This window comes from Lethenteron reissneri, chromosome 67 (assembly GCF_015708825.2).
Source record: "Lethenteron reissneri isolate LAM-NWPU_2019-01 chromosome 67, ASM1570882v1, whole genome shotgun sequence".
Lineage (NCBI taxonomy): Eukaryota > Metazoa > Chordata > Hyperoartia > Petromyzontiformes > Petromyzontidae > Lethenteron > Lethenteron reissneri.
In genome coordinates this window covers 1,625,474-1,645,348 of record NC_083845.1, presented here as the reverse complement: position 1 = coordinate 1,645,348, position 19,875 = coordinate 1,625,474, and the positions used below count along the sequence as shown (strand labels likewise).

General features: G+C 50.6%; 1 protein-coding gene and 1 pseudogene across 1 annotated transcript in view; both read left to right on the top strand.

Annotated features, from left to right (window-relative positions):
• LOC133360237 (phosphatidylserine lipase ABHD16A-like) overlaps positions 1-18,531 on the top strand; it is a 56,787-nt gene extending 38,256 nt beyond the window's left edge. The window contains exons 17-20 of the mRNA XM_061578879.1: positions 11,783-11,859; positions 13,970-14,068; positions 14,884-14,930; positions 16,813-18,531. Of these exons, the coding sequence (XP_061434863.1) occupies positions 11,783-11,859; positions 13,970-14,068; positions 14,884-14,930; positions 16,813-16,896 (307 nt within the window). The 3' untranslated portion in view covers positions 16,897-18,531. The remainder of the gene's footprint in view (positions 1-11,782; positions 11,860-13,969; positions 14,069-14,883; positions 14,931-16,812) is intronic.
• Positions 17,369-19,875, top strand: part of LOC133360094 (trypsin-like) — an 18,887-nt pseudogene continuing 16,380 nt past the window's right edge.

Here is a 19,875-nt window from a genome sequence, read left to right as displayed (position 1 = left end):
TACACACTACACTGTACACTACACTATTATACACTACATTACACACTACGTTATACACTACGCTATACACTGCACTATTATACACTACATTACACACTACACTGTACACTACACTATTATACACTACATTACACACTACGCTATACACTACACTGTACACGACACTATTATACACTACATTACACACTACGCTATACACTACGCTGTACACTACACTATTATACACTACATTACACACTACGCTATACACTACACTATTATACACTACATTACACACTACACTGTACACTACACTATTATACACTACATTACACACTACACTGTACACTAGACTATTATACACTACATTACACACTACGCTGTACACTACACTACGTTATACACTACATTACACACTACGCTATACACTACACTATTATACACTACATTACAAACTACTCTATACACTACACTTATACACTACATTTCACACTACGCTATACACTACACTATTATATACTACATTACACACTACACTGTACACTACACTATTATACACTACATTACACACTACACTATACACTACACTATTATACACTACATTACACACTACGCTATACACTACGCTGTACACTACACTATTATACACTACTTTACACACTACACTGTACACTACACTACTATACACTACATTACACACTACGCTATACGCTACACTATTATACACTACATTACACACTACACTATACACTACACTATTATACACAACATTACACACTATGCTATACACTACACTATTATACACTACATTACACACTACACTATACACTACACTATTATACACTACATTACACACTACGCTATACACTACGCTGTACACTACACTATTATACACTACTTTACACATTACACTGTACACTACACTACTATACACTACATTACACACTACACTATACACTACACTATTATACACTACATTACACACTACGCTATACACTACACTATTATACACTACATTACACACTACGCTATACACTACACTATTATACACTACATTACACACTACGCTATACACTACACTATTATAAACTACATTACACACTACATTGTACACTACACTATTATACACTACATTACACACTACACTGTACACTACACTATTATACACTACATTACACACTACGCTATACACTATACTATTATACACTACATTACACACTATGCTATACACTACGCTGCACACTACACTATTATACACTACATTACACACTACACTGTACACTACACTATTATACACTACATTACACACTATGCTATACACTACACTATTATACACTACATTACACACTACACTATACACTACACTATTATACACTACATTACACACTACGCTATACACTACGCTGTACACTACACTATTATACACTACTTTACACACTACACTGTACACTACACTACTATACACTACATTACACACTACACTATACACTACACTATTATACACTACATTACACACTACGCTATACACTACACTATTATACACTACATTACACACTACGCTGTACACTACACTATTATACACTACATTACACACTACACTGTACACTACACTATTATACACTACATTACACACTACGCTATACGCTACGCTCTAAACTACACTATTATACACTACATTACACACTACACTGTACACTACACTATTATACACTACATTACACACTACACTGTACACTACACTATTATACACTACATTACACACTACGCTATACACTATACTATTATACACTACATTACACACTACGCTATACACTACGCTGCACACTACACTATTATACACTACATTACACACTACACTGTACACTACACTATTATACACTACATTACACACTATGCTATACACTACACTGTACACTACACTACGTTATACACTACACTACACTATTATACACTACATTACACACTACACTATAGACTACACTATTATACACTACATTACACACTACGCTATACACTACGCTGTACACTACACTATTATACACTACTTTACACACTACACTGTACATTACACTACTATACACTACATTACACACTACACTATACACTACACTATTATACACTACATTACACACTACGATGTACACTACACTATTATACACTACATTACACACTACACTGTACACTACACTACATTATACACTACTACCATGATGAAGATGATGAAGGCCCAATGAGCAATATAGCTCTTCTTGGTTCTTTCGGTAAAGTCACGTAGAAGGAAAATAATAAAATAATAAATTTTAATTAAACATTAAATAAAAATTCTTACGACGTTTCGGCCACAACACAAGCAGCCGTCCTCAGGTGAAGAGAAACAGAGCTGTCGGATTGGGACGCTGTCTTTCCGACAGCTCTGTTTCTTCACCTGAGGACGGCTGCTTGTGTTGTGGCCGAAACGTCGTGAGAATTTTTATTTTATGTTTTATTTAAATGGTATTATTTTATTATTTTCCTTCTACGTGACTTTACCGAAAGAACCAAGAAGATAAATCCCTGCAGTCACGAAAGCTTTAAATAGCAATATAGCTCTTCTTTTAGAAGCAACCTGGCTCTATCACAATCGATAAGCTCAACAAAGTGGCTTACCATCACGTGGAAGTTTATAGCAGCCAAATGCTCTTAATGATTTGTGGGTTTACATTGGTCAGCGTGCTGTGAACGGGACTTTAAGCCCTGGATCTGGGTCTCCCAGGACCCTGGTCATGTGCGTGGGTCTCCCAGCACTCTGGTATCCCTCGGTTTACAAAAGGGATGCCGTTCTTCAAGCAGCTGGTGTAAATCTACATTTATAAAAAATGGGAATGGCTTCTTCATTTAGTACAAAAAATGATTGCGATGTGTTTCGAACAGTCATTACAACTCTACTCCGAACCTAAAAATATAATACACTTACATCACTTTTCGCAAAACGAAAAGAATTATGATACTAAATAAGAAACTATATGGTAATACCCAATTTTACATCGGGGATCCGTTCCTGAAATGTGCGGCGACGAATATCGAAACGACGTGAATCAGAGTGATTTGTCTACGAGAGTGAATCATAGGCAACGGAGGGCATGGTGAAGCTGTCTGTTAATGCGTGCAATCGTCAACCTCGACATACCAGCAATGTTATTCATTACACACAAATGAACCACCAATACCTTGCTGATCTCGTCAAATAAACATAAACCATCACCGTGCGAACTCCGGTCACCCTCGCAGCGTCGGGTTTTGGCTAGCCGTCGAACAAAGACTGTCACTGTTTTCGGATGCGCTTCTGCGGTCGTCTGGAACGCTCTCCCCTTCCAATATTAGGAAGCCACTGGAGCTATACACTTTACATCATCTCGATTGACAAAACTCAAATCTTTAAGACTGCCTTTTGTTGTGTTTAGTTTGTTGTCCTTCCCCTGAACCTCCGATTAGCCCCGTTGGCTACTTAGGGTGCCAAGAAGGTTCAACATTTACGACACTATGCACCATGTACGACACTATACACTGCGCTACCCACTATACTATACACTACTATACACTATGCGACTATATTAAGCTGAAAACTCATTTCTTTAGAACTGCTTCTTGTCGTGTTTTGTTTGTTGTCCTTCCCCCGCGCATCCGACTAGCACGGTTGGCTACGTACGGTGTGAAAGAAGTTCTACTTACGTTACGTTAAATTACAAAAAATACTGTACTCAACACTGTGTGTACAGCGTAAACTTTTAACACAAATTATACAGGGTACAGTAAGGTACAGTAAGGTACAGCAAGGAGACCCTTGAATATCGCGAGGGGTGATGTTCTTGGAAAGTGCCACAACAGCCAAAAGCGCGACATTCAACACTTCCACCTTGCCTGAATAAGGGGCTCAGGCACACGGCAACCAACAAAAGACACCACAATTGAAATCCGTACTGTATGCCAAATAGACAAAAAATATCCATAAAATAGTTTTTTTTGGGTTAGATCCGTGTAAATATATAAATGTGTCGTTAAACCCACCACTACCCGAATACAGCCAATTAGTAAGGTTTGCCATTTAAACAGAACATGCCAATTCGTTACAAGTGTAATAAAAGGACTCGAACACTTCTTTCTGTCTTCGTGTCTTTATTCAGGTTCACGTCTTTACCCACACGGCACTCTGTTATAACTCCTGTATTTGTAGCCCCCGGCTATTCACTGCTATTATAGCTTCCTCTCCCCTCTGACTCTCTGCTTCATCTATTGTAACCTCCTCCCTGCAGACTCGCTTCTACCCCTATGCAGACTCCTGCTGCTACCCCTATGTGCAGACCCTCTGGCTGTCACTGTATGCAGACCCGCTGCCCACCCTCTCTGTGCAGCCCCGCTGCTGACTGCAGCCTCCTCGCTGCTTCGGGTCGGTCACCGCTGGCCAACGGTGCCGATCCTCGCTCCCCCCGTGTTCGTGGCGATCTCGCCACACCCCGCTTCGCCCTTCGTGGCCTTCCTCTGTTCCTGGTTCCCCGTCACTCCCCTTGCTCTTCCGGTTCCCCTCCTTCTATACTCAACCCCTCTGCCCCCCACGTGACCTAACTCCTCCCCCCCTGACGGCACCTCAGAAGGGCCGTTTACAACCGCATTACATCACCCTCCCCCCTAAAGAAAATCCAGCCGACCTCGGCTGAATTGCAACCTGAAAAGCAATGCGGGTGTAAAGGGCCAACACGCAAAAAGACACGAAGCATTGAAGAACATTATAACAATAACACAACACAACACAATCTAACGAAACGTGAGGGATTTCGAGCGAGTACGGGTAGCCGGGCCGTCCCGGACGGTCGGCGGCCCACCCGCCGAGCGGGAACGTGGAAGGGTTTTAGGGGCGACGGGCGCAAGTTCTTCCGTCGCCATTGGAGGCCCGCCACTGTCCCGCTCGCGTCCAGAAACATCCCGTACTCGCGTCCGCGGAGGGATAGGAAGAGCTGCAGGTCCCGTGGGTTCTGCGGCTCCGGTCGGCGTCCCACAAGCGGAAGGTCCTCCTCCCTGCGCTGTCACGGCCGGCTTGTCTGTGAAGGGTACGACAGGCGCTCTCGCAAGGTCAGCAGACACAGGCAAGGGCGAGTCGGCAGCAACAGACCCCGGCAAGGCAACTTCGGGAGATGACGCATCCGGCCGTGGGGCAATGTATGGCTTCAACCGGGACGTGTGCACGAACCAACGCCGTGCACCAACCTGAACACGCGCCGACTGTGGGTTGGGAACCTCAATGAGGCGGACCGGACCCTGCCAAGGTCGATGTAATTTAGGAGATGTACCTGGCCGCACCTGTGGGCAATGAAGCCAGGCCAGGTCCCCCTTTCTCCAGGGACACTCCCCCTTTGAACGTCGGGCACACCGCTCATTCCTGGCCTGAGCCTTGGCAGTAGCCATGCGGGCATTTTCCCTCGCCTCAGCGACACGCCGAACGTTGTCCTTAATATACTCAGGAAGAGGCTTAACAGGCCCCCTCGCACCGGTTCCCAACTGGTCATGAATCGGCGGCACATTCTCACGGCCGTACATAAGAAAAAACGGCGAGTATCCAGTAGCCGCGTGCGGCGTCATGCGATACGCCGAAAGCACCCCAGGGATATGCAAATCCCAATCAGATTGGTTTTCCCCGACCGTATGGCACAGCATGGCGGACAGAGTCCGATTCAACCGTTCCACCATACCATCCGTTTGCGGGTGGTAGGGGGACGTCCGTATCTTTTTAGTTCCAAGAGCCGCACACACCTCCCCCAACAATTTAGACGAAAAGTTACGTCCCTGATCCGTAAGGAGCCTCTCCGGAGCCCCTTTGTCCATTACATACCCAAATAGAAAGGCGTCCGTGATAGACGCCGCTGACTGGTCAGGCAAGGGCCAGGCCATCGGCCAGCGAGAGAGGTACTCCACCCCCACCAGTAAATACTTATTCCCTTTAGCTGATGGCGGAAAGGGTCCCAAAATATCTAACGCCACCAACTCATTAACCCGAGATACTTTAATCGATTGTATCGGCGGAACATATGGATGTTTAGGCGGCTTACGGCGGGCACAATCGGGACACGCGCGAACGTGACCGACGACATCCGTCGTCATGCCGTGCCAATAATAGTCTCGCTGCAGCGTCAATAGGGTTTTCTGCACCCCCAGGTGTAAAAGTGTGTCACAGTGCAAGGATCTAATCAACTCATAGCGCAATGACGCAGGCACAACGAGACGCCAGTGTTCCTGTATCCCTTCCCTCCACATCAGTAACCCATCTCGGAGAGCAGTTTCCGAATTACCACCCGCACCGACTTCCTTACCCGCCCTCTCCGTTCGTTTCCGTAACGACACCAAAGAATCGTCCAACATTTGCTCCCGAATCCACACAGACCTTGGAAGACGCAAAATCCCGTCAGCCGGTCCCCCTTCAACCGGTCCCGGTGTAAGCGGAGGTTCGAGAACATCCACTGCCCGCGCGACAGGCTGAGGGGGGGGCTGAGCCGGTCCACACCTATGCGTCCCCGACGCACACGCACAAGGGGATTGTTGCGGCAACCTGGACAGTGCGTCCGCGTTAGCGTGACGCACACCCTTCCGATGGTGAATTTGGAAGGAGAATTCTTGCAACGTGTCCAGCCATCTCGCCAATTGTCCGGATGGCTGGTCCATCTTAAGAGCGTACTGCAAGGCCGCATGGTCCGTTCGGACAATAAACGACCGACCGTACAGATACGGTCGAAATTGGCGGAGAAAATACACAATAGCCAAAAGTTCCCTGCGAGTGACGCAGTAACGAGTTTCCGCGGGAGACAAAACCCGACTCCCGTACGCCACCACACGCTCAACACCACCTTTTGACTGGGACAACACCGCCCCAATCCCGGTGTCACTCGCATCAGTATCCAGAATGAAGGGATGGTCAAAATCCGGATAATCCAACGTCGGCGCAGTAGCCAGTAGGTCGCGCAGGCTCCGAAACGCCGCCTCCTCCGGCGGTCCCCACACAAATTTGTGCCCCTTCCCAGTAAGGAGATGCAAAGGCCTGGCGATAGTAGCGAAATTCGGAACAAACCTCCGGTAATATGAGGCGAACCCCAAAAACCGACGCACATCACCCACCGTGGCGGGGGTTGCCCAATCCCGGACACACGCAGTTTTCTCTGGATCCGTGGCCACCCCGTCCGCACTAACAATATGTCCCAAGTATCGAACGGAACGTTGCAGTAGATGACATTTCTTAGGCTTGAATTTCAAATTAGCAGAACGCATTCTGGCAAAAACGGCCTCCAACCGCAATAAATGCTCATCAAATGTGCGGCTGAAGACAATAATATCATCTAAATAAATGAGACATGTCTCCCACTGCAACCCCGTCAATACCAACTCCATCAATCTCTGAAAGGTGGCAGGGGCTGCATTCAACCCCATCGGCAGACAGTTAAATTGGAACAACCCCTGCGGCGTACGGAACGCTGTCTTTTCCCGCGAGGGCTCGTCAAGGGGAAGCTGCCAGAAGCCCGAAGAGAGATCTAGCGTTGAAAAAAACTTAGCCCCTGACAAGGCGTCGAGAGAATCGTCCATACGCGGCAGGGGATACGCATCTGCCACCGATACTTTATTTAACTTCCGAAAATCCACACAAAATCGTAATTTACCATCTTTCTTTTTAACCAACACAACAGGCGCGCCCCACGGGCTATCAGACGGAGATATAATATCCGCTTTCAACATGTCTTCCACTGCCCCTCGAACGTGCTCACGCTCAGCCGGACTCATCCGACGCGAGTTCAAGCGGATAGGGGCCGCGTCCCCCGTTTCGATGTGATGAGAGAGCAGCGAGGTGCGTCCCAAGTCCAAATCGTCCGAGCTAAACACATCGGAATAGCTCGCTAATAGTTTATGAATCGCACAACGCTGCTCAGCGGAAAGGGCCGAATTTTCCGCACATAATTCGGCGATCCAACGATCGTCCACCCCTCCGTCGTGTGAAACACCACCCACCAGCCCCCCGTCCGGAATGTCACTCTGAGCCGTAAACGCCGTAGTGGCATGTGCCACAACGGTACCAGCCGGCACACACACGCTTTCAGAACTCGCATTTAACACCTGCAAAAACGGGCGCTGATCCGGACGGACAATGGTTTGCGCCCCCACCAGTGCCAATCCGCCCGTAACAGCGGCGGACGGCGACAGCAAAATTCCACAAGCACCCTGCCGACCCGGAACCGGCTTCCGGTATCGTAGGGGAATGAGCATCTGCGAGCCAGGTGGAATATCAACTGAAACTTCCGATAACGCCTGCACCTGGGCAACCGGAGCCGGTCGCCCCCAGGTGGACTGTAAAAACGCCAATTTGCGGCCCCCTGGTAGTTCAATGCAATTTTCATTGATTCTAATTAGAATGGGCATCTTAGCCAAAAAATCCGTGCCCAACAAGCAAGGAACCGCCAGGGACCTCGAAATTAACACAACGCCCGAGGCCGAGACCCCCCCGATAGAAATATTAGCGTCCACCTGTCCCACGATGCCCATACTACCCCCGTTCGCAGCGATGCAGGAAGCGTAAGCCGGCCTCACGGCCCCCGGTGGGATGTTCAAAAGATGAAATATAACATCCGAAATAATGGTCGCGGACGCCCCGGAATCCACCAAAATACGCACGTCCACCCCTTGGATCGACCCCGGTACAGTGGACGAACCTGTAGCGGCCGCGACAACCCGCCGAGCCAACTTACGCCACTGCGTTATCGAGCGACAAGGCGCAGATACTGGCCTCCCATATTTTAGAACATCCGCGTCGCACAACAACGGCGATGAGTGAGGTGTCAGGCCTTGCCGGGTGTCTGGTGCGCACCGACTTGCCTGTGCCGGAGGGTCTTTCTTTGGGACGTCCGCGATCGAGGCCTCCTGCTGGGGCGGCCCCGGAACCCGGGCCCAGCAGTCCCTGGCATAGTGGCCCCGACGGCCGCAACGGAAACAGTCGACGTCGGGTCGGCGCGCAGCAGGCACCCCGTCCCGACGTGGCCGCGCCGGCGGCGGAGCCCGCGGCCCCGGCCCGCTTCGAGCCGGCCACGGAGTGGAGGCGGCCGACAGCTCCTTTGGGCCGGTCGCATCCGGCACGTACACGGCCTTTGTAGGGTCCCACCCTACGGCCCCCCCATCGACGACAGGACCGCCCGTCCACGCCGTGACTTGTTTCCAGCGGCGGAGATTGAACTGGGCGTCCAAACACTTGGCCGCGGTCCGGGACGTGAGTTTCTCGTGACCGCACGCCGGCATAGGAATGCCCAGATCCCGGGATAACTCTAACATCTTCCCCAAGATGAGAGGTTCCAGCAGGTCAGGCTCCGTCTCCGGGTAAGCGGCCATCGCGAGTTCCAGCACGGCGCCCCTGTACGCTACAGGCGACTCCTCCGGTGCGCGTTGCCGCTGCACGAAGCGGCGATGGGCGTCATCCGGTGGCTCGTACGCGTCCGCCATTTCGTCGAACACTCCACGCAATGTTTTCTTCTTCGCAGCTTTTATAGAGCGAAAAAAACGAACAGACTCATCGTCAAGGAGAGTCGGAAGCACCTCCAGCGCCTCGGCGTCCGTCCACCTTGCCGTTCGTACCGCCGCCAAAAATCGACAAGCGAACGCACTCCAATCGCCCCCGATGGAGAACTCCTTAACAGTTGTAAGGTGACGACTGCGGCTCCTTGGCCTGCTTCCGTCCGTCACCGACTCTTCCGGCGGCAAGTTCAGCAAGGCGTCGCAACGCGGTGTCGCCAAGATGGCGGACGATCCTCGTGGCGGCCCCAAAATGGCGGCTTCCCGCCTTCCGTGGTGCGCCACGCCCAAGATGGCGTCTTCACGCCGCGTGGTCGATGGCGGCGCCATCGAAGACGACCCGGGCTCCTGCCGATCACCACCATCACCTACCAACGCCGCCCTTGGCGTGACAAGGTCACACAACTCCGTGATGACGGTTTTTAGGGTCGCCAGTTGCTCCGCCATCCGGGTCCATCTTAAATCTTCGTCCTTCAACGCAGATGGGTCGGACGCAGCGGCAACCTCCTCCACACCCGGGCCCTCACGGATCTCTCCCTCCGCCGAAGTGAAGCCGACCTCAGGAGGAAGATCGTCGTCGTCCGATGATGAAGCCGACGCCGGAGATGGGATATTCTTCTTCCTCAGTTGTTTCGCCATGCCGTTTCACTTCTGACTCCAGTGTAATAAAAGGACTCGAACACTTCTTTCTGTCTTCGTGTCTTTATTCAGGTTCACGTCTTTACCCACACGGCACTCTGTTATAACTCCTGTATTTGTAGCCCCCGGCTATTCACTGCTATTATAGCTTCCTCTCCCCTCTGACTCTCTGCTTCATCTATTGTAACCTCCTCCCTGCAGACTCGCTTCTACCCCTATGCAGACTCCTGCTGCTACCCCTATGTGCAGACCCTCTGGCTGTCACTGTATGCAGACCCGCTGCCCACCCTCTCTGTGCAGCCCCGCTGCTGACTGCAGCCTCCTCGCTGCTTCGGGTCGGTCACCGCTGGCCAACGGTGCCGATCCTCGCTCCCCCCGTGTTCGTGGCGATCTCGCCACACCCCGCTTCGCCCTTCGTGGCCTTCCTCTGTTCCTGGTTCCCCGTCACTCCCCTTGCTCTTCCGGTTCCCCTCCTTCTATACTCAACCCCTCTGCCCCCCACGTGACCTAACTCCTCCCCCCCTGACGGCACCTCAGAAGGGCCGTTTACAACCGCATTACACAAGTAACAGCACCACCGGTGTGTTGGAGAGCAAAGCCACAACATTTACAATCCGAGTACGACGTTTCGCCAGTAAATACAACGAGCTTCATCAGGCGGCAGCCAGATTTGTGGATAGAGAGATAGCTGTGATGACGTCACTTTTGAGCCCTTCACGTGCGAAGGGGGGAGGGGATTAATAAATGCATATAAATTACAATGGGTATCCATTGCTGGTTGTGTTATTCATATGGTAATCAACGTACATTATGCATGCACATTGTTCTTGTACCTCCTATCGTTTGCGTGCACTAAAATAGCAGTACCTATGATTGTCTGCGTACAGGTAATCCCCATTGACGTATGGTGATCTGTATACGCGATCTAACTAAAAAAAAAACTACATTATGGATGATATGGGTCGCGAAAGCCTACGTGTTAAACGAAAAAAATTGTAATTGAAATAAACACACCCTCTGCCAAAAATATTCTTCGACAATAAATAGGAGTATACATACTGAATAAATACCTTAGTTGTCAATAATGATGGTCCAAAGTGGGTGTGTGTTTGTGTGCGAGTGGGGAGCGGTTGTGCAGCAGTTAGTGCGACGCACTACGAACCCGGCCAAGTAAGTTCGATTCCCGCTCACTTCCAACACCAGTGACGATTATCTGAATCGGTCCTGGGCCTCCCCTAGGTCGACTCAGCCTTTAATGAGTACCTGGTGCGGTGTGTCAACATCAGCACTTGGGAAGATAAAGCAGCAGAAGTGGTGCTGGCCGCTCACCCCCTCGTGTGCTGTGCCGGCCTTCATACTCGCGAACAGCACTTGCCCCAAAAGTCTCTTAAGGCTATAGGGGGGGATCTTTGTCTTCATGTGCGTGTAGCTGTGTGTGCCTCTGTGTATGTGCAGCTGTGTATAGCTGTGTGTGTAGCTGGGGAGACAGGCGGCAGGGCGTGGAGGCTGGCAACACCAACCCTCAGCGCTGGCCTTCATCGGTGCTCACCATCTATGGTCTGTTGATCGACCGATGATATTTGTCTTCAATGTGCAGATATCCCAAATTGGTGACCAAGCAAAGCATGGAGTCTCTGAGGCAGTGGCTGGCTGTGGGAGACCCAGTGAACGAAGGTAAGCCGTCTCCTCCCACCATCCCCAATCGGCGCCTCCCATCGCCATCTCCTAGCACCAACCAATAACAATCTCACAACTGCAGTCTGTTCCCCTGTAACGCCGTGTGTTTTCATCGTAATGCAAATTTAATGTAACGCGATTAATGTATTAGGGAACACGTTTTTTATATATAACGCGGATGCGAATTGGATATAATGCGATGGAGCAAACGGAACTCCGTGGCGCGAGAAGGAATAAGTGGTCGTACGGCTGCCTTGGCGCCGCATCACACGAGGATGCTGCTGGATGCTTGTAGATGCTACCCACAGCTCCTCGGTCTTTGTTCAGCCCTATGTATGCATCCCACGTGTTATCACGGACTGTGCTTTGCCCCCTGTATTGTATATATTATTTATTTATAACGCGATTTTCCCATTTAACGCGGTGTTTCTCAGGAACGCAACTACCAGCACGTTATAGGAGAACGCAGACTGCACATCTCTCACCGCAGTGCCATTGAATCTCTCGGCTTCGTGGGTCTCTGCCCTCTTGGAACGCCCCGGCCACCTTCCCAAAAATATTTTCACTTTTCAAACTCTGTCTGCGATTTGCTGCGTAAATAACTATTTTTACTTTAGCAGCTATGTAGCTCTCTTTCATTCATAAGCGACCTGGCTATCACAAATGATAGCTCAACAAAGTGGCTTATCATGTGGAAATTTGTAGCAGCCAAATACTCTGAACACGTTACATTGATTATAAATGTGGAGGGAAAAAACCGGAGGACACTGAGAGAATTCAACGCGGCCACGGGGAGAGAGACTCGCACACTCCAAATACACAGCAGCAGGCGTTGTCAGGGTCGGGATCAAACCCACGACCTCATGTATACCAGGCGGGGTAATTCACATCTGGCCATCATGGCGCCCCACGTTACCAGTCTGTGGTCCAGGAGCTCGCACACAGAACTCGATGCACAGTTAATGCAATGCTCATCATGCCGGCCACTCTTGAGACCAACACCAATCCCCGTCTCGGTGTTCTTCCGGTCGAGTGCGTGGGTCTTCTGGTTACGCACGGGTCTCCTGGTCGTGTCTGTGGGTCTCCCAGTACCGGTATCCCTCGGTTTACAAAAGGTGTGCCGTTCTTGAGACAACGCGCGTGAAACGAAATTTCGTGAATCGGAACGGCTTTTCCCATTAATTTAGGGATGCGTTTTGAACATTCCAACTAGTAACCTAAAAATATACACCTATTTCAATTTTCCCAAAACGAAAATAATAATTCAATAATTTCAATATTAAAACGATTTAATAAAAATTAATTAAAAACTTTGTAGCCTTTTAAGGGCCAAAAGTGATGTGGAGGCGTTACTGTTGCACTGTAGGGGCACCGTGGTCCTGTCACGGATCAGAATCTGTATGTACCCTGGAGGAGGAATCTGATGAGCTACGAAGCTTTATTTTCGCAGTAGCAGACGGATGATGCAGCCTCCCAGGTGGCTTCTCGTTTGGTGATTCCGTGGCACGTGCCGGAGTGAAATTTTGTGAACCCGGAAGGAAATTCAATTTTATTTTACCAAAAATTGTCTCTAATTTGTGATTTGCGCTCATGCGAAATTAACGTAAACCGAACGTTCGTTCATAAACCAAGGGTCTCCCAGCACCACGGTCGCTCTGCTGGTGACTTGTTGGGAGTTTGTTTTCGACAGAAGTGTGTATGGTGTGTGTGTAACTCTGTGTGTGGTGGGTGTATAACTCTGTGTGTAGCTCTGTGTGTGTGGTGCGTGTGTGTGTGGTGCGTGTGTGGAGCGGTTCTATTGTGGTTAGTGCGCTGCGCTACGAACCCGTCATCCCGAGTTTGATTCCTGCTCATGGCCAACACCAACACCGGTGACGATTTTTTGTGAACTGGTGCTAGGCCTCCCCTGGGTCGACTCAGCCTCAAATGAACACCTGGTGTGGTGTGTTATAACATCGCCACTGGGGAGACGTAGGCAGCCGGGCATGGTGCTGGCCACCCACCCCCTTTGTGTGTTTTGCCGACCTTTCATAGGTGCTGCTACTCGCTAATAGCACTTGCCCCAACAGTCTCCTGAGGCTATACAGGGGGTCTTTGCCTTTGTCAGTGACTGTCTACAGTGCACACCGCGTGGATGAGGAGTGGTGCGCGTCGCTTCTCAAGTCCTACGCCCACGATCATCCTGCCGGCTACCCCTGGTCCATCGGTAACTCCTGCACACACACACAGACAAAGATATCCCCCCGCGTAGCCATAACAGACTGTTGGGGCAAGTGCTGTTAGCGAGTAGCAGCACCTATGAAGGTCGGAACGGCACACGGGGGGTGGGTGGCCAGCACCACAGCCCGGCCGCCTTTGTCTCCCCAGTCCTACAGAAGGCCAAGGACTTGCTCAACTGTTCGCCATTGATGTTTTTTCTGCGGGCGGGAATGGAACTCGAAGTCGGCGCCAGGGCGCTAACCGCTGCGCCACCGCTTCCCCACACATGTCGGCGATTCATCAAATTGGCCAATTTCGACCGCGACACCGGCGGGCACGCGAACAAGAGTGGCAACGCTCCTCTTTCCAAACGACGTCACAGGATCTGTAACGTTCACCGCGAAGCGGATGGCAGGGAGAATCGTAATTCACGTTTCCGCCACCGCACCGCCGAATGGCCTGACGACAACGACATCATGAGAGATGGGGTTGCCAGAAAGACGTGGCCTCTGCCTGAGCACAAGACAGGGAGAGGAAAGTGGGAAACAACTAGCGACGAAATGTGCAGGGGACACCACCTACTACTATGGGGCTACCTGCCCGTGGATCGTGATCATGACGCTGATGATGACCGCACCGTGGTAATGACCGGGACGGCCTGCCGGAATTGAACTGCGAACCCCTTGCAACGAGCGGTGAGCGTGCCGCCACCGCCCGGCGAGTCCTCGGGGTCTCGGGGTCTCAGGGTGCCAGGGGGTCTCGGGGGTACGTGAGTCTGTGGCCGCCTCCCCCGTGACCGTGCTGTGTGTCTCTGTGCCACAGGGGAGGAGCTGTCGGAACAGCAGAAGACGCAGCTGGTCATGTACCTGGTGAGAGAGCGCACGGGGCACAGACAGCACGCACACAGCATGCACACAGCACGCACACACAGCACGCACGCACACAGCACACACACACAGCACACACAGCACACAGACAGCACGCACACACAGCGCACACATAGCACGCACGCAGCACGCGTACACAGCACGCACACACAGCGCACAGACAGCAAGCACGCAGCACACACACAGCACGCGCACACAGCACGCGCACACAGCACGCACACACAGCACGCACACACAGCACGCACACAGCACGCACACACAGCACACACACACACAGCACACACAGCACGCACACAGCACGCACACAGCACGCACACAGCACGCAGACAGCACGCACACACAGCACGCACACACAGCACGCACACAGCACGCACACAGCACGCACACACAGCACACACACACACAGCACACACAGCACGCACACAGCACGCAGACAGCACGCACACAGCACGCACACACAGCACGCATGCAGCACGCACACACAGCAAGCACGCACACATACAGCACACGCACACAGCACACACACAGCACGCACTCAGCACGCACACAGCACGCACACAACACGCGCACACAGCACGCGCACAGCACGCACACAGCACGCGCACACAGCACGCGCACAACACGCGCACACAGCACGCACACAGCACGCAGACAGCACGCACACAGCACGCACACAGCACGCAGACAGCACGCACACAGCATGCACACACAGCACGCACGCAACACGGGACGCACACAGCATACGCACGCGGGGCACACGCACACAGCACGCACACAGCACACACACACTGCAAGTGGGGTACACGCACACAGCACGCACACAGCACGCACACACATTACGCACACACAGCATGCACACAGCATGCACACAGCACGCACACACACACTGCAAGTGGGGTACATGCACACAGCATGCACACAGCACGCACACACAGCATGCACACAGCACACACACACACTGCAAGTGGGGTACATGCACACAGCATGCACACAGCAGAGACCCGCTATATGTGAGATATGACCATGTCTCTCTGGTGCTCGACAAGCTACATTGGCTTCTGGTTGCCGAAGGAATACTTTAGAAGGTGGCACTCATTACACACAAAGTGTTTGCCACAATGAGCCCCACAACACCCTGCTCATCTTGTCAAGGAACATAAACCATCCCTCGAATGCCAGCAGTCCTCGAAGCAGCGACTTTTGGCTAGCCACCGAACAAACACGGTCACCACATCATGCGCTTTCAGATGCGCTTCTGCGGCCGTCTGGAACGTTCTTCCTTCCGATATTAGGAAGCCACTGGGCACTATGCACTTTTAAATATTCGAGATTGAAAACTAATTTCTTTAGAACTGCTTTTTGTTGTGGTTCGTTTGTTGTCCTTCCCCCAATGTGGTGCTGGCCACCCCCACCCCCTCGTGTGGCAGCCTTCATAGGTGCTCACTAAAAACACTCGCCCTCACAGTCTGTAAAGGCTGTACGGGGGATCTTGGTCTTTGTACCCTTGTGGGGGACGGTAGCGCGCTACGAACCTGCCAACCAGAGTTGGATTCCCGTTTAAGACCAACCCCGGCGAAGATTATTATCTGAACCGTTCCTTGGCCTCCCCAAGGTCGACTCAGCCTCAAAGGCTGCTGGGCGTGGGTGCTGGCCAGCCACCCCCCTCGTGTGCCACAGTGCCGGCCTTCATAGGCCCTGCTACTCGCTCACAACACTTTTCCCCAACAAGTCTGTTAATGGCTACATGGGGGGATCTTTGTTGTGTGTATCGTGTACATGTCGTGTGTGTCGTGTGAGTCTGTGTTATATGTGTTATGTGTGTTGTATAAGGTTGTGTATGTGTCGTTTGTGTGTGTGCGTGCAGGCTCGTAAGTACATGAAGAATGTGGAGATGACGCACTGCTCTCCGCTACCCGCCAGCGAATTCACGTTGCCCTGGGTTCCCTGAGCCTGCTGCCCCTCGTCACCCCAACTGCCCCCGTCCCAGCTGCCCTCGCCTGCCCCGTCAATGCGTTGAGATTCCAGCGCCATCGCTGCTCCTGTCCGCCCGGACACAAGACGAGCAGCAGCCCGTGACTACTGCTGATGAGTCGGGGTTAGGGGATAGGGTTATAGTGAAGGGATTAGGGGATAAGAGTATGGGCAGAGTGAGGGGATTTGGGGATGGGGTTAGGGGTAGAGAGTGAGGAGGTTAGGGACTGGGCAAAGGTGATTGGGTTGGACACACGGCTAATGCAAGGCATTGGGTTTGGGTTGAAGATGGGGTTTTGCAATTTAATTTCAAGATGTAGGATCAGAGGCAAGGTTAGGGATACGCATTCGTGAGGAATATATAATAGTGTCAGCATTCGGGATCGGGGTATTGCTATGGACAGCGTTGGAGATAGGAGCTTTGCTTTACGTACAAATCTGTTGATGTGATGGGGTTCGGGATAGCATCCGAGGTACGCCTTGACATCTGGGGTTGTGGTTGAGGTTGGAGATGGGATTCGGAGTTCTGGCTGTGCATGATCACTATCCCCTGTAACTACAACTGCCACCTCCGCCAACAACAGCACAACTGCCACCACAGCCACCAAAAAACAAAGGTCCTCTGTGTCGCCTGAACAAGACTGTTGGGGAAAGTGCTGTTAGCGAGTAGCAGCGCCTATGAAGGCCAGCACAGCACACGATGGGGTGGGTGGACAGCACCACGCCCGACCGCCTTTGTCTCTATAGTTGGCGATGTTTACTAGACACGGCATCAGGTACTGGTTTGGGAGGTCGTCGGGTTGGGAGGCCGTGAGCGGGAATCAAACTCTGTCGGGTTCATAGCGCAACGCACTAACCACTGCGCCGCGGCTTCCCACACCATCACCACCACAAACACCACCATAATCACCACAAACACCACCATCACCAAACACCACAACAGCTACCACCACTACAATCACCACCATCACCAAACACCACCACAATCACCACCACAACTACCATCACCACCGACGCCACTTTGTGTGCGAAAGAAGTTCAACACATTATTACATCGGTCTCCGTTGCAACGTGCCCAAAGTGAATTTCCACGTGAACGGGGAAAAAAATAATTATCTTTTCGTGTTTTACATTAATAATTTATTCGTCAATTGCGTTAACGCGAAATGTCGCGAGGCGGGGAACGTTCGTTGGTAGATCGAGGGGCGACCCTCGCGTCGTTTGTAGAATGTGCAGGCATTGGTGTCCGTCTCGACCCTCCGATGAGGTCTCTCTGTGGGTTGGAGATAAAACCCGGAGTGGAACCCCCAGGCTCTGGGAACTCTAGGGGACAACTGCTCGGCTGCTGACTTCCCCGCGACTTCCTGTTTTGCATTCTCGCGTATTGCATTTTGGGTAACGGATCATTGCAAGAATCAAATGTTCAAATTATTACTATCGCAGCAAAAATCTCCGGTATCCAATGGAGAGTTTGCTGGTTCATTTAATATGCCGGTTATCTGCGAGTTATATATACATACTTATGATTCAGAAAATTGTCCAAGTACATACAATACACCTTTTCAAGAAATAAACTTAAGCCTACATTTTTTTTGTAACTGTGATATAAGAAATTATATATTTTCTTTTACATCAGGTACTGACAAGCCACACTAAGTTGATTGGGGCCGTTTAGAGTGTACAGGATAGAGTAGTACTGTACTGTATGTTGAACTTCTTTGGCACCGTACGTAGCCAACCGTGGCTCATCGGAGGTGTGGAGAAGGACAACAAACTAAACGCAACAACCAATTGTACATAAATTAGTTTTCAATTTAGTAGCTTATAGTGTAGTTAGCATAATGTGTAGTGTATGTATGTTGAACTTTAGTTTTCAATGTATTAATAGTGTATAGTGTATTATGTAGTGTATAGTGTAGTGTATGTTGAACTTCTCTCGCACCGTACGTTAGCCAATCGTTGCTAATCAGAAGTTGCGTACAGACTGCCGTGAGCGACAGCTCCCTGGCAAAACGGATCTGACGTGAAGCGCACGCACTGCAAGATGCCCGATGGCTGTCGGGAATTTATTTTTTCCGAATACAGATGAGGTAAGATTCGTCTCAGATTTGTCTAAAACTAGTTTAATTGGTTTTTTTTTCATTTTACCAGGTAAAGCCCACTGAGCGATGTAGTTATTTTCCAGAAGCGACCTGGCCACAAATGATAATAGCTCAACTAAGTGGCTTATCATCATGTGGACATTGATAGCAGCCCAAATCACCTAAAGGCACGCTTTTAAATGTGTAGGGGAAAACCGGAGGATCCGGAGAAAAATTCACGCGACCACGGGGAGAGTGAGACGCACAACTCGTGAATACACAACGGGCGTCAGGCTGGGGATTAACCCCCCACCACCTTTGTATTCCAGGCGGGAGAGTTAAGGAGCCGTCCATAAATGACGTCACGCACCTGGGGGGGGGGGTTGAGAAATGTGACGTCACATCAAAATGCGCAACTTTAAATATAGACAACACGTTCTACTCAATTAAATAGACTTGTAATTTTTTCTCCTTCAACAGAGTGCAGCGCCACATTAAATACGCACTACAATGACAATAGTTTAAAGCGATTTGAAGCATTTTTTATTTGGGGGGGGGGCAGAGCTTTTGAACGTCATATTTGAGGGGGGGGGGTCTGACTTTGTGACGGCGAGGGGGGCGGTCAAAAATCGTCCAAAATCGCGTGACGTCATTTATGGACGGCCCATAACGTCTCGCCACCATCCCAATGGCGAGCTCCTCCGGCAGGCAAGACATCTCCGAGCCACCGTGGCGCCATAAGATTTGTCTATGGGGACCGATGCCGGTTAATAGAAACATTCCGGATGGTAAAAGTGCCAGATACAACGGGGGGGGGGGGGGGGGAGGAGCTGCTTTTGCTATCATTTGTTTTAACTCTGGAGGAGACGAACACA